The 21119-nt window shown below is 36.2% G+C and overlaps 1 protein-coding gene across 1 annotated transcript in view; it reads right to left on the bottom strand.

The window, feature by feature from the left end:
* Positions 1 to 8342, bottom strand: part of LOC104409586 (connector enhancer of kinase suppressor of ras 2-like) — a gene marked incomplete at its 5' end in the record, with an annotated part of 24288 nt that extends 15946 nt beyond the window's left edge. The window contains 3 exons of the mRNA XM_010019497.1: positions 5476 to 5549; positions 6788 to 6995; positions 8294 to 8342. Of these exons, the coding sequence (XP_010017799.1) occupies positions 5476 to 5549; positions 6788 to 6995; positions 8294 to 8342 (331 nt within the window). The remainder of the gene's footprint in view (positions 1 to 5475; positions 5550 to 6787; positions 6996 to 8293) is intronic.
* Positions 8343 to 21119: the final 12777 nt, after the last annotated feature.

The raw sequence follows: 21119 nt of genomic DNA, 5'->3' as shown, positions 1-21119 counted from the left end.
AGGGAAAGTTCCAGGGAATGTAAGTGGCAGGTTTGCTTTGTTTGGAAGCAGATAATAATAAAGAAGTTCCTTAAAGAGCTCCTTAGAGAGTCTTTAAATAGTCACTTCTAATTCCAGCAATTGTTTTGTCAAGTTACTCTAAAAACAACCATATCCCAAGTACATGATTGTTTTATTAATTATTATGATTTACTGTAGTATTCAGAGACAAAAATGAAAGCTGAAGTAGCTTCACTGGGCACACTGGCTTTCTTATATATATTATTAATAAAAATGTGTACAGTACCAGGCTTTCCTAACAGATGTTTTAAAGACAAATGAGATAATAGCAGTTGTATTTATGTGGTTTCCTTTTTCATGAGATTAGATGTATATTAAGGGTAAGTTTACCTTTGCACAGAGGATCATCATAAAGCGTCTAAATTCCATAAATGAAGAAGAGTTGAGAGGTATGTAAATGTTTCAGCATCTGGACATTGATAATTGCTACTGCAGATCCTCATCTCCTTAGCTACTTGTGTTTTACAAACGAAAATAGGGAGTGCATGGGAAATCCCCAATAGGGAGGAAACCTTCCTCATGCCCACTAGATGGCATACACTTGCTAATTATATCTGCTGATTGGCAAGATTTTAATTCAAGGGATTTTGATCATTAGGTTTAAGTATACTCTGATCAAATTTGTGATTTGGCGTACCTCATTAGTGTAATATAATTTTAGTGACAAAAATTCTTATCATTCTTAGCTTCTTAATGCAGAACGTTTTACTCCCCTTATGCCAGCTCACTACCAGCAGCTCCAACTGCTCTAGCAAAACTGGATATCCATCTGTGAATAAGAAATGTGAAATAGTTTTCTATGTCTTTATACACAGGTGTATATATTAGAGTGGTATGTTACACATTGTTAGTTACCAAGTACTTAACAAATACTATACCTCCTTAGAGAAGTTCCTTACAGAACTTTTAATACTAAAAATAGGAAGTCATTCCTAAACAAACACTCCTGCATTGTTATACTGTTTAAGCATGGTATGCGGTTTTCATGGGTGTATTTTTAGCATCAGCATCCAGTTTTCAGTTGGTCTAAACTCTGTGCAGTATCTCCACCTTCTAATGTTTCATTTGTCCAACTGTCTTCCAGTTCTGAGATTTAAGAATTGGCTCAAATTGGAGAGGATTATGTGGTGGATCTGAAGATCCTAATCCTCTTGACTAATCCTGATAGAGTATCACATGATGGAGTTTCTGCTTGTAAATAGGATTATTTTCCTAGACAGGATATTTACATACATAAAGGCATTAAATGCCAATATCGGGTATTTGAAGTCAACCTTTTAGAAGTTATAATATGCCAGAGCCTGTGAGATAAACAGAACTGAAATTTGGCTCCATTGTGCTCTTGTAATGTGATGCAATCTGTGGTTATGGATTTGAGTATTACACTCTCACAGGAACTCTGCTTCAATTAGGCTACAGAGAGTGGACTGGCTGGAGAGATGAATAAGGATTCTGCAACAGATAAGACCAGTTTTTGTCTAGGTTGTTATGGAGTTTGTGAATGTGTCATAAAATGCAGAAAGAGCAGAATATTTTCAAGGGTATCAGGACTTCCTGCTTATGCAAAGGGTTTCTGACATGCTAAGTCACAGCAGACAGACTTAATAATTGGCTATTACATGTTCCTTAATATCTTTGTGCCTTATATTCTGGTAATTTACTGAAAGGGTGAGCACTACAGCTGCAATAATGTATTTTACTGTTACATATTTACATACTCTGGAGAAAACACGTCTTTATTGTTATGAAATGGAGATCTCAATTCTGTGGAAACTTTTTATTTAAATGTTTTGCAGTTCTGTTTCAGAGCTGAAAAACATAACAATAAAGCCAGTTTCATCTCCCAGAAGTGTCACAAAGATTATTATTAGGGAAGCATTTAGATACGGTAGCATTAAGAACTGCAGAAAAGTCTCCAGGGAAATCTAGATGTATAGAGGAATACAGATAATGTAGAAGAACAATACCTACATTTTTTACCTTCGGCTTTTTTTGGAGGGCCCAAAACTGGATGCAGTAATCTAGATCTGGTAATGAGTACCAAGTATAAGGGAATAATCAGTTCCTTTATCTATTTCCTGTACTCCGGTTACCACAGGCTGGGAAGCTTCTAGTTTTCCTTCCTGGAGTGGCTCACTGGTGGCTCAAGTTTGGTTTTCTGCCTACCAAGACTGTTAAGTTCACTTCAGAAGGAGTAATAAAAATGATTGAAGCTGCAGCAACCTTCAGACAACTTCATGTCTACCTATCCTACATCAATGACATTTGTACAGAATTCAGACTGCACAGTTTCCATCAACAGCATGATATGTGCTCTCATAAATTCAACACCTGAATTTGCATTAATTATGCAATGAAAATTCTCACCAGGTGAAGATTTTTGGAAGTTCAGGCAAGGCACTAGCTAACAATAATTAATTATATATGTACTTCATCACAGGGAATTGTAGTTATGACCATCTTTGTAAATAACATGATATTCAGGTCATGCCACATCACACAAACTTAAATACTAAGATTTCTAATACAGTATAATTTAAATCATGAAGATACAGGTGTTGCCTAACAGCAGCGGAAAGTTTTTCAGTGTCAACGCAAGAAACCTCCTCTTGCAGGGACAAGGTCATTCTACATCCAAATATAGCCTGGATTGCTAAACCAGTCTGAGATAATGCCATGATTCATATAATAATCAGGGTGCCTTCATTAAATGCATTAGTGAGGCACATCATCAAACCAAACAGTATAATACATTCAATTACTATACATTCTTGTGAAATCTTTCTTAAGGCTATTTCATTCAATGTATGCTATGGCCATCAGTAAGTCATTCGATAAAACAGCACTCTCCATCTGACAGAACAGTAGAAAAGACAAATCTTGGTTATTCTAGTCAGACTTCAAACTCTTTTGTTCAATCAGGTTTGAACATTTCACATTGAAGGCTCTGAAAATATCAGAAATTTGAGGGGAAATCCAAGCTGAGTACCAGATGTTCTTAGCTTTGATTTTGAGGGGGCTGAAAGAAAACGAATGCTGTGATTTTAGCTGGACTACTTTATGCAGTAAAATACTACATGTACTTTTGGGGATTTTATTTGTCAATTCTATTTTAAAAACAAATGAATCTACAGAAAAGAAGAAAAAAAAAAAGAAAAAGAAGAAAAGGAAAGAACTAGGTTTCTTTATCCTGTGCTTTTTAACTGCCAAGGTAACTGCTTTACTAGCTTCTGCATTAATGTTAAAATGGACTCAATCATACACAAGTGAGAGCACAACCACGTTTATATTTTCAGATTTCAAGCTTGCAATGATTTTTAGGTTACAAAAACTCCACTGTTAAATGAAAAATTATAATGCTGACGAAAAAGATACCCAAAAGTGGAAGGAAGTGAGAACTGATCCTATAAAATCTGACTTTCACCAGCTTTCTGAAAAGGAAGCCAGAAAATCCTAACAGAAATTTTTCCCTCTACTCTAGCAAAGAAAGTAAAGAAGGCTGAGTTACAACTTCTCCAGAACATGCTGCTCAAAATGGGCCACCATTACTTTAATTTCATTTGTAACAAGAATTAGGAAGACGCAAACCACTGGAGGTTGTCCCTACGCTCACCAGAACTGTTAGCTTTACAGTGGATTCAAGCTATGGCAACCATGCTTAGTCCTATCTGTGGTAGGACAACATGGAGGAGGATTGGCAAGCACTTTAGAAGTGTGATTAGAGACTGTGAGTTAGAGCTGGTTGCCACACAAGCAGGGGCTTCCATTCACATATGCTGGATATACTAGAATGTGAATGGAACACCGGATTTCCTTTCTCTGCAGTTTTCAGAAAAGCAGGTAAAATAGGGGCAAAAGTAAGGTGTAGTTTTTATGGTGGGGGAAATGTATAAATTAGAGTCCTTGAAGGAAGAAATCAAAGGGAAATTCAGCTCAGTGAACAAAGGGGATACTATTAATGTCTTTATTATACTTTTAGCCCTGGACCTACCTCTTTTTGAAAGGATTTGAAGCCTGAAGGTACTTAGTTTTCAGTAGTGTGCAAAGTTTTAGTTAATCGGACTTTTTCTTGTGCATATACCCTGCAGAAATAGTTCTCTAAGAAGTGTACTGAGGAAATGTGTTCTAATGCTTAGAGGAAATCTCTGGAAGCTATTTCTAGCTGTTCACAATGACCTTCTGTTTGATCTTGGTTAATTCATTGAAATTTGTTAAGTGTTTTATATTCTAACAGAAGAGTATTATTTTTCTGGTATTTTTGTTCAATATAATTATTAATATCTACTCATTCCTTAGAGGCATTTATAATGCTCAGTTCATGTGTAATATCTATAGTGATACCCTCAGCTAAAAAGAGTAATAGAAGTATAAATTGCACTGTCTTCTAATTCTCCGACAGACGGTAATAATAACTCCAGACAAGGACAAGAAATTGAAGAGGTTTGATCTGATGAGCAGTCTCTACTGTAATTTATATGGTCAGTATTTTTATTGTACATGTGTTCATAGCTGTAGGACTTGTATTTCTCAGCCCAAAATTGCATTTAGTCATTGGACAAGCACAACAGAAATTCAGGATGCTTAGTTATAAGTCTGAAAGGTTTAGTAAGAGCATCTTCAGTACTATTCTATGTAGCACCTCATGGCAGCAAGTTTTAAAAATCCAGATGCAGCATACAGAACACACGTGCAAATAATACAGGAGATACCAGCAAAACGGTAGTCTCGGAGCACTGGGATTGCTCTGTTAAACCTGCTGTTTAACAGCTTTGCATTCCAAACCCAGCACTGCTTGCAAACAATTTCCAATGAATGTCTGTTATTAAACATGCCTTAAGTGTGGCAAAGCTTAGCGTATGCTTTTTACTGGGAGCATAATGTAGCAGTAGCAATATGCACAGAAGCAATAACACAATGATCATTTTGCATCTGGAACCTAAATATTTTAGCAGTTGAGAATAACACAATATTGGGTATGTAAGCATCCTCCATACAGGAGGAAATGAAATTTATATTCACCATCTCTTGTTATGTTATTTTTTTATGGTATTTCCTATGGGAATTATTTCTTGCACACTTGATTCTTATCAAGATGATCATTCTGAACCTAAGAAAGTTTTATCTGTTGACTAACATATTCATTGTGTTTTGCTTTATTTAACTGGGCTATCTGGATAACTGACCAAATAGTTATCTAACTCTCTGCAAGACAGTATATGGAATTTACATTAAGTTGTATCTTTTATAATGAAGGCAAACAATAAAGGTTAAGTGGATCTTTTATGTATATGTACAGATTTAAAGGTTTTCTGTGAAACAGCCTTCTCGGGACTTTGCCAATTTTCAGTGTACTACATGAAGTATACTTCCAAGAGCGATCCTTTAATTTACAAACATAATTTACACATTACTTACTGTTTTCGTCTGCATTCGATTGCTCTGTCTATCCTGAACTCAGGTAAACTAATGAATCCTTCTGCTTTTTCATCCTATCAAATGAGAAGAAAAAGTGGTTGTGAAGAAGAGCATAAAGAAGAGAAACAAGCAGTAGCCATTTGGGTCTTACACTAAGAACAACCATCCAATCAATTGAAATACTGAACATTTTCCCCATAATGTTTTTGCTTAAAAAATATATATTAACTTAATCACACAGTGTCAATAACTTTTATGAAGTAACTAAACTGATAATGTCATAAAGGAGGTGCAGTGATCCTCATTCCCTTTTGCTGAAGATTGCAGAAAACATTTCAGCACCTAAACCAGCATTCAAGACATTGACAGCTACAGAGAATTCTCAGTTTCTTCATCACATAATTTACATTTTAAAACCATTTTGTGGATGCCTCCTTTTAAAGTCATGTTTGTGCAGACCATCTGCCCTGCTAATAGTAATTGAGAAGGTTCCTGCAGTGAGCTCACCAGTGATTGTATCACCCACAGACCTGAAACAACGTTGTTTTGGTCTGACAAGAAAACACTAAAAAACTGAGGATAATTATGCTAGTAAAATTGTCCTCTTATGGAAAATGGAAACTATGGAGTAAAATACCAGTAATCAAAGCAGGCTGTAACACTGACAGTTTTGATTTGGCACTGAGGCTCGAGGCATACAAATGGAAGAATAGCAGTCTAAGGAATTCTGGCTTCTCCCCTCCATTATTTTTTCCTACATATATGCAGATTGCACAAGCGTAGGCCCAGTGATTTTCAATAAAATTTTGCCAAGAACAGCGTTTTACACATGAGAAACTGCCAACTCCAGCCTAATTCAGCAAAAAGCAAGAGGAACATCTATATAAGAATAACTTTCAGATAAAGAGATCTACAAATTCAGATGTTCACATCTGCTTACATAATACTCAGCTAACATGAATGGTTACACTGTATACATCCCCACACCCAAATGAAACTAAGGAGAGATGAATGTGAACACTGTTTTAGTCCAGATAAATGCTATCTGTGGAAAGTATCAGCTACTGGCTTATTAATTTCTTTAAGAGTGACATGAACATCTGCTATTTTATTAAGCTGGGACATGGATTCAGAGACTTGAAAATATAATTTCAATTAAAGTATTTCCAGCTAGAGTGACCCAGACCTGGCAATGCAAGTGGCAGTTCACTAAAATATCAAACCATGCAGTAATAACAGATTTTATTCAAATGAATTATAAAGCTTAAGGTTTAATTTTGGCTTTCTCCAAACATTCACTGAGCATACTTACATTCTGGTTTGTGTACCAGTACAAGGCTGAATCCTTCAAAATAAACCAGTACTTTTTCCATTTCTGAGTGAAATAACCTTTGGCATCCTTTTTCTTCCATAGCCAACCTTCACAATCCCCGTGCCCCAAGTCTTTGCAGGAAATCCGTCTTCTGCTCCCACTCGTTAGAGAGCTCCCTGGGAAGGCAACAATAGTGTGAGACATCTCACTGAATGGAAAAGAACTATATAAACGTGCTATTAGTTTTTAATGAGGATTCAATTCAAAATGCTTCAAGCCAAAGTCTCTCCAATTTCAGGGAGAGAAAATTGAATGAACGATTTCCAAATTTGACAATGCTCTGCAATTTTGGCGTCAGTATGAATGCAAAATAAAAAGGGTTTGGTTTTTGTAATGCTTTATTTAATCTCTAGAGGGTTCGTTCCTCTTAGGGTTGTGTTTTTATCTCATTAAGATGGGCAGAATCATTCCAAAACAAAAATGTATTAATTTAGCCCTCAACTTGAACCTCAGAGAATGACATAATCTGTATACAGATGTAGACACTACTTCTTCCATATATCTTCTGTTACTACTTTTAGCAATAGAAGGCCTGTCAAATTCTGGGCATTTTTAAACTCCATTTTTATAGTCAATATTTATAGTCAATAAAAGAAAGATCATTCACTTCCATAAAAATGCACACGCTTACATGTCTTCTATCCCGAATTTCACTGAACAACAGTATTTTATCTTTACTGCATTCTGTTTAAAAGCCCAGCACCATGAAAAGTTGGGGGTTTTGTCTTTGTTATTTCAATACATCCTAATTGAGCAGCTTAAAATTGCAGAGTGCCTTGCAAAGAACAGTTTTTGTCATAATTATGGCATTGTTTTTGCTGAAAAAGACTCTGTAGGAGATTTCCTTAAAATGTTAGATATTTTTCTGTGAAAAATCAAGTTTATATCGCTACAAGAATTATATTTGTCTTACAGTGGAACAATTATATTGTCCTAATGTGAAACAGTAAAGAAATGTAGATGACATCAAAATGCCATCCTTTGTCCTGCAGCATTCCACAACCAAGTTCCTAACATTTTGTTCATTTTAGAATAACTATGTTGTGTCCTGGTCAGGTTTAGAAGTATTAAAAACACATAGTACAATAAAAAGAAAATTTTCATAGAAAGGAGACTGAAACAAATACAATAAAAAGAGCACAGCGGCCATATACTTTCATACAAATTTATTATGCTGTAACTAGTTTTCATAGGGTCACTGTTTAAACAGTCTCAAATAGGCCGTGAGTCACTAAGAAAGAGAGAAGAATTTCAGTCAGAAGAAATTTTACCACCACGTCTAGCAATATCCTACCTTGTAACATATTTCTTTGGTATTTTACTTTGGGTTTTCCTATCAAATTTAGAAATATTTTCGTGAAGTTGAATTTTGGCCTTTGATCCAGGTCACTTGTTGTAAGAGAAGTCTCATTTTCTAGTTTCAAAATGTTAACATAAGTAAGTTACCTTTTGACCATTTTCTGCTTTTTACCCTGAGGGAAGCGTAATGGAATGACTGTAAGAGAAAAAAATAAGTTGTAAAAAACCAACGCAGGTAATAGTAGTAACATGAAAAGGTTGGCATTCACCCCCTTCTCCATGGTTATCTTAGGATCAGTTAACATAGAACCAGTTATGATAGGATCTCATTTTTGTCATTTTTTTCTTGCTGCCATTATAAACATCATAAACCAACACAGTGCTACGTCTACAAATTAAAATCCCTTTTTTCCACAGTTATTAATTACAATTTCATTCAAATCATCAAGGATTCTTTGCATGAATGGTTATGCAGTAGTTTGAAAACTAAAGATATAAATAACATATGAATGACCTAATAAAACGAACACCTGAAGTTTGTTTTAAGTATACATGAAATAGTTACACAAATACTCATTCAGAAAGAAACATCCACCACAAACATTACATAGTTGATGTGTAAAGTCATGTGCTCAATGACACGTTGAAGTCCCATTCTTTAATTGTTTCCAAATAGAAAACAAGTAGGTTTTTAGGTTGGTAGGTTGGCAGAATAACTCTGAGGAGAAAAAAATAAATTCTTACTTTTGTTTTGGATTCTTAAGAAATATGTAAAAGCATCTCATTATTTAAAACATCTAAAAACATGGATACTACTCAAAAGATGGTAAAGATTTACCTCAAACGTGTAAATGCTAAGGGAAAACTTACAAGTCAACATAATGACGTATCTGCCTTATTGGTAACTGATGTTGCCATTATCAGTAGAAAAACCAGCAGACACTCACAGTGTGATAAACCAGCAGATCCAGGCCGAGAGTAGCACAGAAAGAGCCATTTTCAAACTTTTCTTGACTTTTCCTTTGTGACAGGTAACATTCAGCTCCACAGAGGGAGTAGAAGAAGGTACCTCAATCCCTTATGGGGGATATCTCCACGCTACCTTAACTCGTGGTATGACTACAGATAATTTCCTTCTCCCAGAGATCACCTGGCTGCTTACTGGACCTTAGAGCAGCTCCGCACCATGAGGTCAAAAAGCAAACACATGCTACAAAAGTCTTTAGTAAGAACTGTGGTGCAGCATACGAATTAAGGGTTTAAATGTCACAATATTACAATATAAAATAACTGAAGATTATAATTAAAATTAAAAATTATTTAAATTAATATTCAGGATAATGAAGGATTCCATCTTCAGCACTATAGAAAAGCAACAGATGAAACAGGACTCCAAACACTGGAGTTTTAGTTTAAATAAAAGTGGAGTAGGGGGGAGCTGTTTTGCACAGGCAGGGACCTGTTTGTAACCCTTCTGTGGTTCAGCCAGTTTACAGTGGTGAATGGCACGAACATTTTCTAATGTCTTGAAGAAATCACCAATTCTTGACTCCTGAGGGAGCTGGCTCAGACAACACAGGTGTTCTGTGCTCTGTCTCAGGCTGTTCTCCAAGTCACGGTATATGAATGCTCCACAAATATATTGTAATTCTGACGGGTGACAAGCTCTGTAAGTGCATATATGTTTTATCATTGTAACACACCATGTATTCTCCATTTAAGTTGATAGCTGCAAATCTATGTCTTTGTTTTTAGCACTAGAGAAGACAAAGATTAACGCTTGCTCCTGTGCTATTGGAAATGTATAAAAAAAGCCAGAAAATGAAAAAAACACGAGTAAGTCTGTGACAAAGTATGAAAGATGAACAGCAACACTGCGGCTTTTATTCATGTCTTGCAAGCCACAGCAGCAATATTGGTCAGACACATTGAGCCAAGTGGAGTTCTGTGGTGACTGTGACCGAAACAACCAGCTCAATATTCCTCTTTCTTCATAAAAATGCATTAGGACAGCTCAAGTATCTATTTCTGAAAAAGAGATCCCCAAATTTGTTCACGATTTAGGCTAAAATAATACGGGTATGGAAAAAAACCCTGTAATTAAATTAAAGTTTTCATATGTGATTAGATTTAAAGAACTGCAAGAAAAATGGAACAGCTGGAGGTTACACATATCATGATCCTCACCAGAAACTGGTATGCATCAATCCATATAAAAGTTTTAAAATAATGAAATACAGACACAACAAATTGAGGAGAGCTTAAAATATTAGCTCTTCTAAAAACACAAGTGAATTAGTCTCACTGTTTTGTTTATGCACACAGCAAGAAAACTGGAGAAAGTAAAAGGTTTGCAACACCTTGGGAAACAGTACTTACTTAACTCTGCTAACTTACAGAATTCAAGCTTCATATTTTGAGGTAAAGGAACTACTATATAATTAACTTTGTGGTAAACACTAAGAAAACAGAACTTGCAACTCTAAAATGACTCAGAGTTGCTATGGGAGACAGATAATGTGAGAGCATGATATGGTTGTCAGCATTTAAGTTCTCATCTCAAAACCACAACACAAAGTAGAATGTTAAACAAAATGCACACCCTCCCACCACCACCCAGAAAGCAGCACACCACGGGGGGAGAAAAAAAGAGACAGAACCGAATCTGTGCTACATGAAGTTAAATTAATGAGGCCTCAACATAATCACAGTGTAGTAGGAGGAATGCTGTCACAGAATCATCAAATGAAAAGTTATGCTATGTTTAAAAAATGCCCTGGAGACTAGAGATTCAGTTACCTGTCAGGATGAAGGGAACCAAGCCTATTAATGCCAGACTGGTTGCATGTACCTCTCCTATTTTGAGCCTTAGGAGTTTTTAAGGAAAACTATTAATAAGTTCCAAACAGCCATCAGTGCATTCACTAGCAAAGTACACAAATCACGGGGCACATATTTGCAGTACCAGGGTCCCAGGGAACAGCCACAGGTCTGTGTTTTCCAGCAGCAGGCAAGGAAGGGACTGGCAGGTAGAGGCAGCACGTCAATAAACACAACTGCAGGTTTTCACCAAACCACAGAAGATGTATTCGTATGTGTCTTGCTACTGTCATGGGTCTTTAGCCTCACTCTCTAAATATTTGGGAGGCAGAATGACATCTGGCAACTTTGAAAAGTTTTTTAGCACCTAATTAGTGCTAAATTAGAATGGAGAGATATATACACACTAATTTGCTGTGGTTGCACCGAGTATGGAAATTACACCTAGCTTTTTATTTTCAGATGTTTCGTAACACAGAAAAATGCCAAGGTTTGTGATATCTTCTGTGTCTTTTAGAAATATGACAATGAATTGAATTGTTGGAGATTTTTGAGGTGTTTTTTTTGAAGTTCATTTCTAAATGATTACCTTCCTCATGGATGTGCTTCCTGGATGGTCAATGGCAGAACTTGCATATCTAGGACAGAGAAGAGGAGAGATGTCAAAAACTACATGAAAAAAATGATCTGAATGAGTAGTGCACACAGACACACACTGCTTTTCCAAATCATTTCATGTATGCTTACAGATGTGATCACGTATCAAAGCTATTTAAAATACAGCACTTTGGAAATGTAACCATTGTTTTCAATGACCAGTGCTAACGTTATTAAGAAACACAAAACATTCTTCACATTTTGGTTTAAGAATACGTATATCATCTGGGAATATCTAATTCTGATTCAACCACTGGCCTAAAAATACTCAACCCTGATCAGCTAAGATTCCAATGCAACCAACACAATTCCTCCCTCCTAAGGACTAGTTTTAGGATACATTAATCATGCTTTGCTGCAGGGGTAACTCTTGTTTGTGAATTTCTTGCAGCATCAACAACATTTAACACAGGTATAGTGGGTTCCCACTGCCCAGTCTAAAATGGTAAAGATTAAGTATTTTTAAGCAGGAAAAAGATAGACATACACATAATTTAGCAATTCTGTTTTAAGAGTAATCATTTCAAAATTGGAACAGCTTACAGATTTGTATTTGAGCTGATATTCAGACCTTCAGGAGAGACTCACGTGTTCCATATTTTGCGAAGTTGCAAAATGTTATCCCCATGTCATTAAAGACTCAAACCAAGGATAACTCAAATTGGTAGTATGTGTCTTCCTTTGAGTTACCTTTTGGGTATCTATCTTAACTGTAGCAATATATAGAGAATGCCATGGATATCAAAAATGTACTCAGACTTTAAAATGCCAAAATACTACCTATCCAAACTTTCCCCTGGAGTTTCTTGAAAGGCTAGAGAACAAAGCAGGAAAGCATCACCAGATGACTTCCTTATGAAATTGCAAATAGTATTGGCCATTGATGGAAACAGAACACTGAGATGGAAACAGGACACTGACTCAGGGTCAACTTTGTCTGATCTAGCACAGAAATTCTTGGGCACGATTCCCATGGTTTAGACAAAATTTCATGTTTTCAGAAGTAAGAAGAAGAAGAAATGGGAAAACCCTTAAAAACGTACATGTTTTTGTGCATGTCATATAAATAGGAGTGCTAGAATAAGAAAAGAATTGAGGGGAGAAATGGAGAAATTAAAAAAGTAATAAAAGGATTGCAGACATTTTTAACATATTCCCAAATTCTGTTGGTCATAATACTACCTGTCTTCAGTCAGCAAGACAAGGAGGGGTATTTCCTCGTTAGCTGATTTCCATTGTTAGGAGAAATCAAATTTACCAGTAGAAACAACTGCTGCATTGTCAGTTAACAACATCTCAGTCCTAAGTCAAAGGAAATTTCCAGACAGCAGTGAAAAGATGGGATGCATAACATTAAAATTAAAACCATAAAAGTTAATATGCAAGACTTAGAAGCTCTGAGCTGCCTGTAGATTACAAGGATTGAAAGAAACAACTGAAAATCAGAAAAGTTCAGTTTACAACATTTAGTGAAGGAATGGACATACGCCCAAACCGCTGCAAGGCAGATTTTGTCGTTACTGCTCCGTTTCTGTCTGCCCATGAGAATGCCATAAATGCACTTCAGCCCTGCTGGGCATTTCCCCCTTGTTTCTGGTCTGTTTCTTTATTCCTGGCTTTGACCCATCTGGAAAGTGTCAGTTCCAATGCTCCCATTCTTTCTCTCAGCCAATATACAATATGAATAATACATCTGTGTTTCTAGGTAAAAAGTCCTTAGTCAAGTTTTATTTGCTTCCATGCAAACACAGTGATGCATCTCCTTACAGTAATCACAGACTCTTACCCGCAAAAATGTTGTAAAGTTATAGCAGCAGTCTGCAATCAAACTTTTGAAAGCTCTTCAAAAGTTGGCATATTATGAAAGGTCAGAAACGGGTGTTCGAATGTACCATGAGCTTAATTTTCTTATTAGGGAATAGTTTTCATCAGTGTTTTTTTGGTTTTGTGTTTGTTTTTCTTTTTTCTTTTAAGATTTTATGTGTATCAAATACTCCTCCTCAAGTCTAATTATTCCTCAAATATTCAGATCTACAGGTCACAGAAGAAATACTGATCTTCTCTTCAGACAAGTAAACTATCTGTGTGGAAGTGACAGAACCAATTAATTTAGACAGAAGGGAATCCTGGAATGTTGCCTATTCTGGTTGAAATAGTCTGTATCATAATTATTCTTCACCTCTCTTTTTAGGAAAAGAGTTATTACAGAAGTGAAAAGGAAAAGAAGCAGGAGTGGGTGGGAGCAGTATATGGTTATAATGGCCTGGACTGATACATCTCAAAGGAGTTAAAAGAGTTGATGATCTCTAAACACTTATTTTCTTGCTCATGTGTAATTCTGGTTTAGAAGCACATGGCAGAATGTAGAGAAAGGAGGAGCAATCACTTATGAGTAACTTATACCAATTAAAAAATCCCCAAACCACAAATAACAAATCAAACAATTACTTCAGTATGTTTGCAGAAACATTCAATGCATATGTTCTGTCTAGCTGCGTGGCATATATTGGAATTTCTATGGATAAAAAGGTTGTCTCCCTCCTTATCCAATCTTTAGAACTCTGATTAAATTATGTTTGTAAGCAAACCAAAATAAATATAAAAAGGGAAGGAGAATTAGAAGGTTAAATACAGTCTAACTCTGGTCTCAGTATGGACTCAGTAGTCAAGCTGAATGATGCTGCTGAACATAGAAGTAGAAAGGTTAATATGAGTGAGCTAAAAAAGGATGGAAATTACTTTGACCTAGGTGGAAACAAAACACTGAGAATTTAAAGGACTCGAGTAGGTGTGGTAAGTTCCAACTCCCATCTTAAAGCACATGCAAATGAAGTGCAAGTCTAGTGATAAGATTTGTAATCAGGATTTCAAATGAGGAACAGTGTTGCATGATTAGAAAACAGTAATAATGAATCTCTAGAAAACAAATTAGAATGGAAAAACCTAGAAGCATGGGGATAGCAGAAGTACTATATACCAGTTAACTGTTTGGTAAAAGCTGGAGGAATCTGAATGCAAAGACATACCCAGTAAAAGATTTCTAATGAATGGTGGGAACTGTCACCTACCAAGGACTGAATATGTGAAATTAGCAGCGTAGCTGCACACATTTCTGCACATTTGCTCTCAGAGCAGTTATATCTCCTTAAGAGCAGCACCAGAATGCTGAGTAACCTGCACTTTCTGTTCATACGAAACCTCTTTTTATAACGAACAGAAGCGACTTGTTATTGCTTCATGAAACAAGTTATCACTAAGCAAGTGCAACTGTGAATATCACCTCCATGTTGACACTCACTCCTCTTTTCCTTTTGAGGAATGTGCTTTCAGTTTCCTCCATAAAAAGATAACAACACATCTTTAATTGTCCCATCAACTCTAGTAAGGGATAGTGTCTTAGCTTGTAAAATATATAGAAAATCTGCTGAAAACAAGGACTGATTTAAACCAGCTGCATACAAATTAAGCATCCCTTGATCACATAAGCAATGCTCACAAAGAAAATTAAATTAAATGGCTCTTACGCAGTATCAGTGCTCTTAATTATAACACCACAATTGTATCAGAACAAACTGATGTATCTTACAACATTGCTATTGGTATTACTTACCTTTTACCTCATCTTTGGTATCTGTAATAGTTACAATCTACATATTCTGGCAGTAATGGATAGGATTATAAACTATAAGTAATATAAAATGATTCTACTTATAGGAAACTGCTAATATATATTTACCATTAATTAAATGATTTTAGACATTAATAATTTACTTGCTTTGCATTTACTTATTTGACCAGAGCAATCCAAACTTATTTTTTGACTATTACAATTTATTGGGTTTTGGTTGTTGGTTTTTTTTTTTTTGGTTTTTTTTTCATTTTTTTTTTTAAATCTAGGAAAGTTTCCAGTAGGTAAAAACAAAGAAGATAGTGACCAGAATTTCCTCCTGGAACAAATACACGTGGGTGTAAATTACTGGGTACTGCATTTCACGTTCTGTCATGCTACAACACGCTCTGAGCATTCTGCCTGGAGACTTATGTGAACGTCCAAGTTGCTGCACAGTCCATAAACAGACTGTTTTGAGAGCTTTTCTTGCTAGTCCTCTGTAGGATGGCTCCTGTTTCATAAGGTTACGTAAATGTAGGAGCTTAGGGAGACAGCACAGATGATCAAGAGATAATTTCAAAGCTGTTAGTTAAACATTATGGACCATAGTGAAGCCTGCGTTTGAAAGTACTCTGTTAGTCCCTGCTGCCACCCGCATTCTTACAAGCACACAGTGATTCAAAACACAGAGAGCCTGAGAGACAACTCTACTGCTCCACAGCAGCTATAAACAACTACCCAATGACACCTATCATCTTGCCTTTTTTATGTGGCAAACACGTGGGAGATGTAAATTTCTAGGTGAAAGACGCATTCAAAGCTCCCTTCAACCTTTGTGCCTCACATTCTGAACTACTTCAAGTGCAATTTGGTTGCAGCTCAGGGTCAAGGGCACCATAATTAACTTGAGAAAAAGAAAATAAATCCAGCATATTAGGAAATAGATTTGTGAAAAAAGGTATTGTAGCTACAATGTGAAATTTCCTTATGGCTGGTTCACAAGAACTCATACGTAGCAATTCACATTTATCTACCTGGCCACAGGAATGCATTTTTAATCACTTTGTCTGGATTCATGATTTATATTTAGGTTATTAAAACCTCCCAAGCTTATGTAGCCTATCCCTGACACAAGAAGTAAATTCTCGCTGCAAATTAATTATTGAGTATTTTATAGTGAGATTTGAAACCCCTTCTCAGTTCCGTGCTGGCTCAGCTACTGGCTCAGAACTATGCTACAGGCTATGACTTGATACTTAAGTAACAGCCAGCTAGCTTAGATCTATCTGTACTGTTACGCAGTCACTGCACTACAGGGGTATCTGTACATGCAAAGTTGACAAAACAATGTCAAGACTCAAAGCTGTTTTCACAATATTTCTCTCCTGTGACCTCTCCAGCATTAACCACAACTAAAATAAAATAATTTCCAAAGCTTACTACTGTGGACACGACTAGAACAATTTTTAAGCATTCATATTTACAAAGACAAAATGTGTTATGAAAATAAAGCCTGAGAAGCACTTTCACATGGAAACTAAGTGCAAATATTCATAAAACCTGTTTATTCAGTTAGCAGTTGTGCAGTGCATGAATCGTACGATTCTTTTTTGCCTTCTCTTCTCCTTGCAGGCCTGTGTGGTTAGCTGGGCAGAGTAAACTCTTTAAACCCAAGGTCTCCACAATGATGGCTACATTACACACTCTTGTCTAGAATCTAGATGTCAAGGTTTCCTATTACGAGAAGGCAAATTCTCCTAAAGTGAAATGAAGATCAAAGAACAGAGTGGACTGTGCCAAGCATACAGTCAGATGTTTGCTTGCAAAAAAGCTGCAGCAGCAATGACGTGATAGATGCCCATTACTCCTCTGTGAAACTGTTACAAACAAGATAAACTGCTTCCGGTAAAAGGAAAACAAATCGCCTGCTTCTTCAGGAAGGATTTAATTTAGCTTGTCTTCCTGAAACCTCAGAACACTCACACATTAGTGATTCCACCTCCAATTGCAGAGTGTAATTTCCTAACTCATGACACCTGCTCAGAAGTGAAGTCAAAACCTCCCTGTGGCTGCCCTACTTTTCTAGCCACAAAACTGCTCAAGAGTATAGCTCAGATTTTTCTCCATTATCTGTCAGAGAGGGGCAGAGTTTAATGTGTAAATGGACAGCATCTTATGAGGAGGGGTGCGAGTGTTCTCTGTGGGTGGTTAAAGTCCATCCCTGTGCATAATGCTGGGTCAAATCTGTGATGTAGGTGTGCCAAAAGAGTGGAGAAAACCAGAGCTGTAATGCAGAAATACCAAGCTTTTGTTCTGCTCAAGCTAGACTTGCTTTACATTCTACTCATCTGATGAGTTTAAAACGTGAGATATTCATAGTAACATTCTGTAGTCTTGTATCTCTCACATAGCTGCTAGTGTTTTTGGTGTATATTCCCTGCAGCCTGTGGTACATTCTGCTACGTGCAAGAAGCATCTTTCTTCTGGCTTTTGGCTTTTTATAAACAAAGGATGCAGTCATACCATGGAAACTCAGCAGGGAACTGCACAGTCAATTAATATAATGCTATTTCCTCCAAATAATGTGACTCTATCAACATAGTTTGTCTCCCACTCCCCAAAACCTAATCATATGTGATAAACATCTGAAATGGTTTTATTTGGTTTAAGCTGTTTAAACTACTTAGAAGAAGGTCATTAGGAGCAAGAAGCTGTAATTCTGCCTCTTTTAAAATGTTTTTCAAAACGTTGAAAAGATTGTGGACCTGAGTTTTAGAATGACTGGGAGAAGGATTAGGAAAGGGATAGTCATTCTATGGAAGAATATAAAGGAATAGCCTTTTGCTATGAAAGTTTGCCAAAATTTCATCAAGTCATATGTTCCTGGAAAATATCTCTCAGCAGATGTCCAGTAGAGACTTGTGTCCTGTCCACAAAGGATATTCCATCTGGATTGCAATGTCCCTGCCAAACTGAGCATGTGCAATCCACTTAGAATAATTAGGTATGCTCTGCTCTGTGAAGGCAAAATTCATTTGCAACTCTTCCTTGTGGCTGCAAGGAGCTATGGGTGTGGAGAAGGAAGACAAAAATGGGGTGAGATGTGTGACTTTTTTGGAAGTGGACTGTGATTTCTTTCTGTTGCAGAAAGTCAGGTAGGAATGACGGGAGGGAGGGAGCAGCCACCCTGGAATGAAGAAGGTTCAGAAAAGGGAGTGACAAGAAGTAGGGAGAAACAAGTGTGAGGGAAGAACGGGACTACAGCACCTAGTGTGAAGGAGTTGGGGGATTAGTGAAAACAGCAAATACAGAAGATTTACAGAAAACAGTAAGTTCTGAAAACTCCCATATGAGCGGTAAGGGCAAAAGGTGAAATCCAACTGTTCCTTAAAAAGAGACTGACACACTGTTTCCCCATGTAACCCCTGCCTCACACAAGATGGATGCTGTTTTGATTCTCAATTGTAACTATGTTACTAAGTGGGACTACATTAATTTATTGTAAAAATAAAAAACTACATTTAGCTGAGGTGATGGATGACAAAGTAATGAACTACTACAGTGATGACAATGGAGAGACAAGCCTGTCTTGTATGAGATGAAGTAGAATTTTACCCTAGAAAAAGTCTTTCAAACGCCACATTTACCTCAGTTTCAGCTGTGATAACAGTGCTGTTTGATTTAGTTGAATGCCATTTTAAATGCTCACAGTACCCTACAACTGGGGAGCATCAGTAAATTCTTACGATTACAACTGCCTCTGAAATGAACTACAATGTTCAATACACATATACAGAGGCAAAAATCCTGACGTTCCTGAAAGATCAGGCAGGAGGTGACTTGTGCTTGATGATCAGTGACTAGTATCGTTGTGCCTCAGACTTCTAGCTGTAACTTGGTGGTACTTTTACCATTGAAGAATATCATTGTCAATTGTAAATCTTCTAGATTGGTGAAAGCACTCTAAATTTAATTAATTATTTTACATTCAGTACATGGTTTAGCTTCTTAAATAGGTTTAGGCCATATAGAGAATGAAAAAATGTTAAAAATTATGAACTAGATGAACAGATTCTGATTAAACTTAATTATGACATACTATGATACCCAAGTATTTGCTATTTCAAACTTGTTCTTTTAATATGACTTATTGCACCCAAATAGAGTACGAACATACTCCATCAGATAAACTGCAAAGAAAGACAAACCCACTATTTTATTCATTTGAATTAGTTGATTAAAGTCCCCATTCTTAGTATTTATCAAAAACTAGCCACAAACACAAACAGTAATTTTTGTAAGGACTGAACTAGCACGTAAGTGTTCACTGAAGAATTTGACCTGTTATCGCTAAAGATCACACTGGACTTGCATTATGCTTTTCCTTCTCTGAGTGATGCTGAAATGCTACATTTCAAAGCCAAAGAAAAAGAAAATACTACTCTGCAGTAGCATATTTTTTTTCCACCTGCTGATCTCTAATAAACTTACATCTAAAGTATTTTTTCAACTTTTGAAACCTATAATTATATTTGATGTTAGTAAATGAGAATGAGGACATTTACCAAATGATACTAATGCTATTATCACTAAATCCTGACAGTTTATTCCTCAAATATTGCAACTTAATTTCTAGGAGTAAACAAGTAAACGTAATTCATAAATGCATTATGTAGGTATTTAAATACAGAGTAACAGAAGTAATTACCTTTCAGTATCGCCGCTGACTGTGTCCCCTGCTCTCTGTAGAAGAAAATAAATAGCATTAAGCACGACTAAAGACCATATATACTTCCTTGATGCACTCAACGAAGTAGTATCTGCAGTGAGAGAAGTCACGGAAGTAAACCACAGTAGTCATTCTGTAACTTTAAGGAAAAGGAAATGGAAAATTTTGTTCAATTTCTAACTAAATGTTATTTTACAATGAAGATCAAGCTTAAAGCAATTTGCATCTGCACTTATAAAATAGCTTCAGCTGCTGTATAATTGTGATCAAAGCTCATTAAAATAAGAAGGGAGCTAAAAATTTGCTAGAATGTCAACGTTTGCAAAAGTATTTGTATTTAAAAGGGAATTTAAGTGTAAAGGACAAATATTACAATATAGAATACAGAATTTCAGAAGAACAAGCTGTCACCAAAACTTTCTTTAATGTTGTTCTCACCCAGCTTTACATAATTGGTTATTTCTCTGAGATTTGGTAATGAACTTGTCTTTCAGTAGTGACTGATTCGAGATTGTCCTGGGTTCAGCTGTAACAGTTATTAAAAAATAAAATCTTCTGACTGTTTTTGTTACTTTAAGCCGAGCTTTATGATGGAGTTTTGCCACAGCTAAAAAATGAAACCAGTTTCTCATCTTGAAATTACAACAAAGTATATTTAAAATGAATGTGTATTTGTTTATAAATGCAGAAATCTGTACTTGAAAAATCTTTGACTATATGCTTTCTGACCAACCAAACATGAAACAGATTATTTTTTGTAGGTATGATATTTGTGTTTTAATATCACCACTTTAGGCATACAGTAAGGTACTTAGCATAGCATAGGATCACATGTGACTTCAGAGAAGAGCTATAAAACTGAAATGCATGCTGCACATGTAATAACAGGAAGTCTGCTGGGTCTGTGTAACCACATGGGCTGTAACACAGATATGTTCTAACAGCAAGGCTTTTCTAAGAAGACTTTAAAATCTCCAGGGCACAAGTACGCATTTTGCCACTTCCCTCCTTCCCATATCCCCTTGGTGTACCCGTATATAGAATCATTCCGCATCTTTTACCATGCTATTTCTACTATAGGTAATAGAAGATTTTCCACTTGAAGCAGGCAAAAACACCTTAAGTGATTAAGTTACCCTCGTATATAATATATATAA

Source organism: Nestor notabilis, unplaced genomic scaffold (assembly GCF_000696875.1).
Source record: "Nestor notabilis isolate BGI_N333 unplaced genomic scaffold, ASM69687v1 scaffold10808, whole genome shotgun sequence".
In the NCBI taxonomy this organism is placed as follows: Eukaryota; Metazoa; Chordata; class Aves; order Psittaciformes; family Psittacidae; genus Nestor; species Nestor notabilis.
Note: the sequence above shows the minus strand (reverse complement) of the source record. Positions and strands in the feature narration are given on the sequence as shown.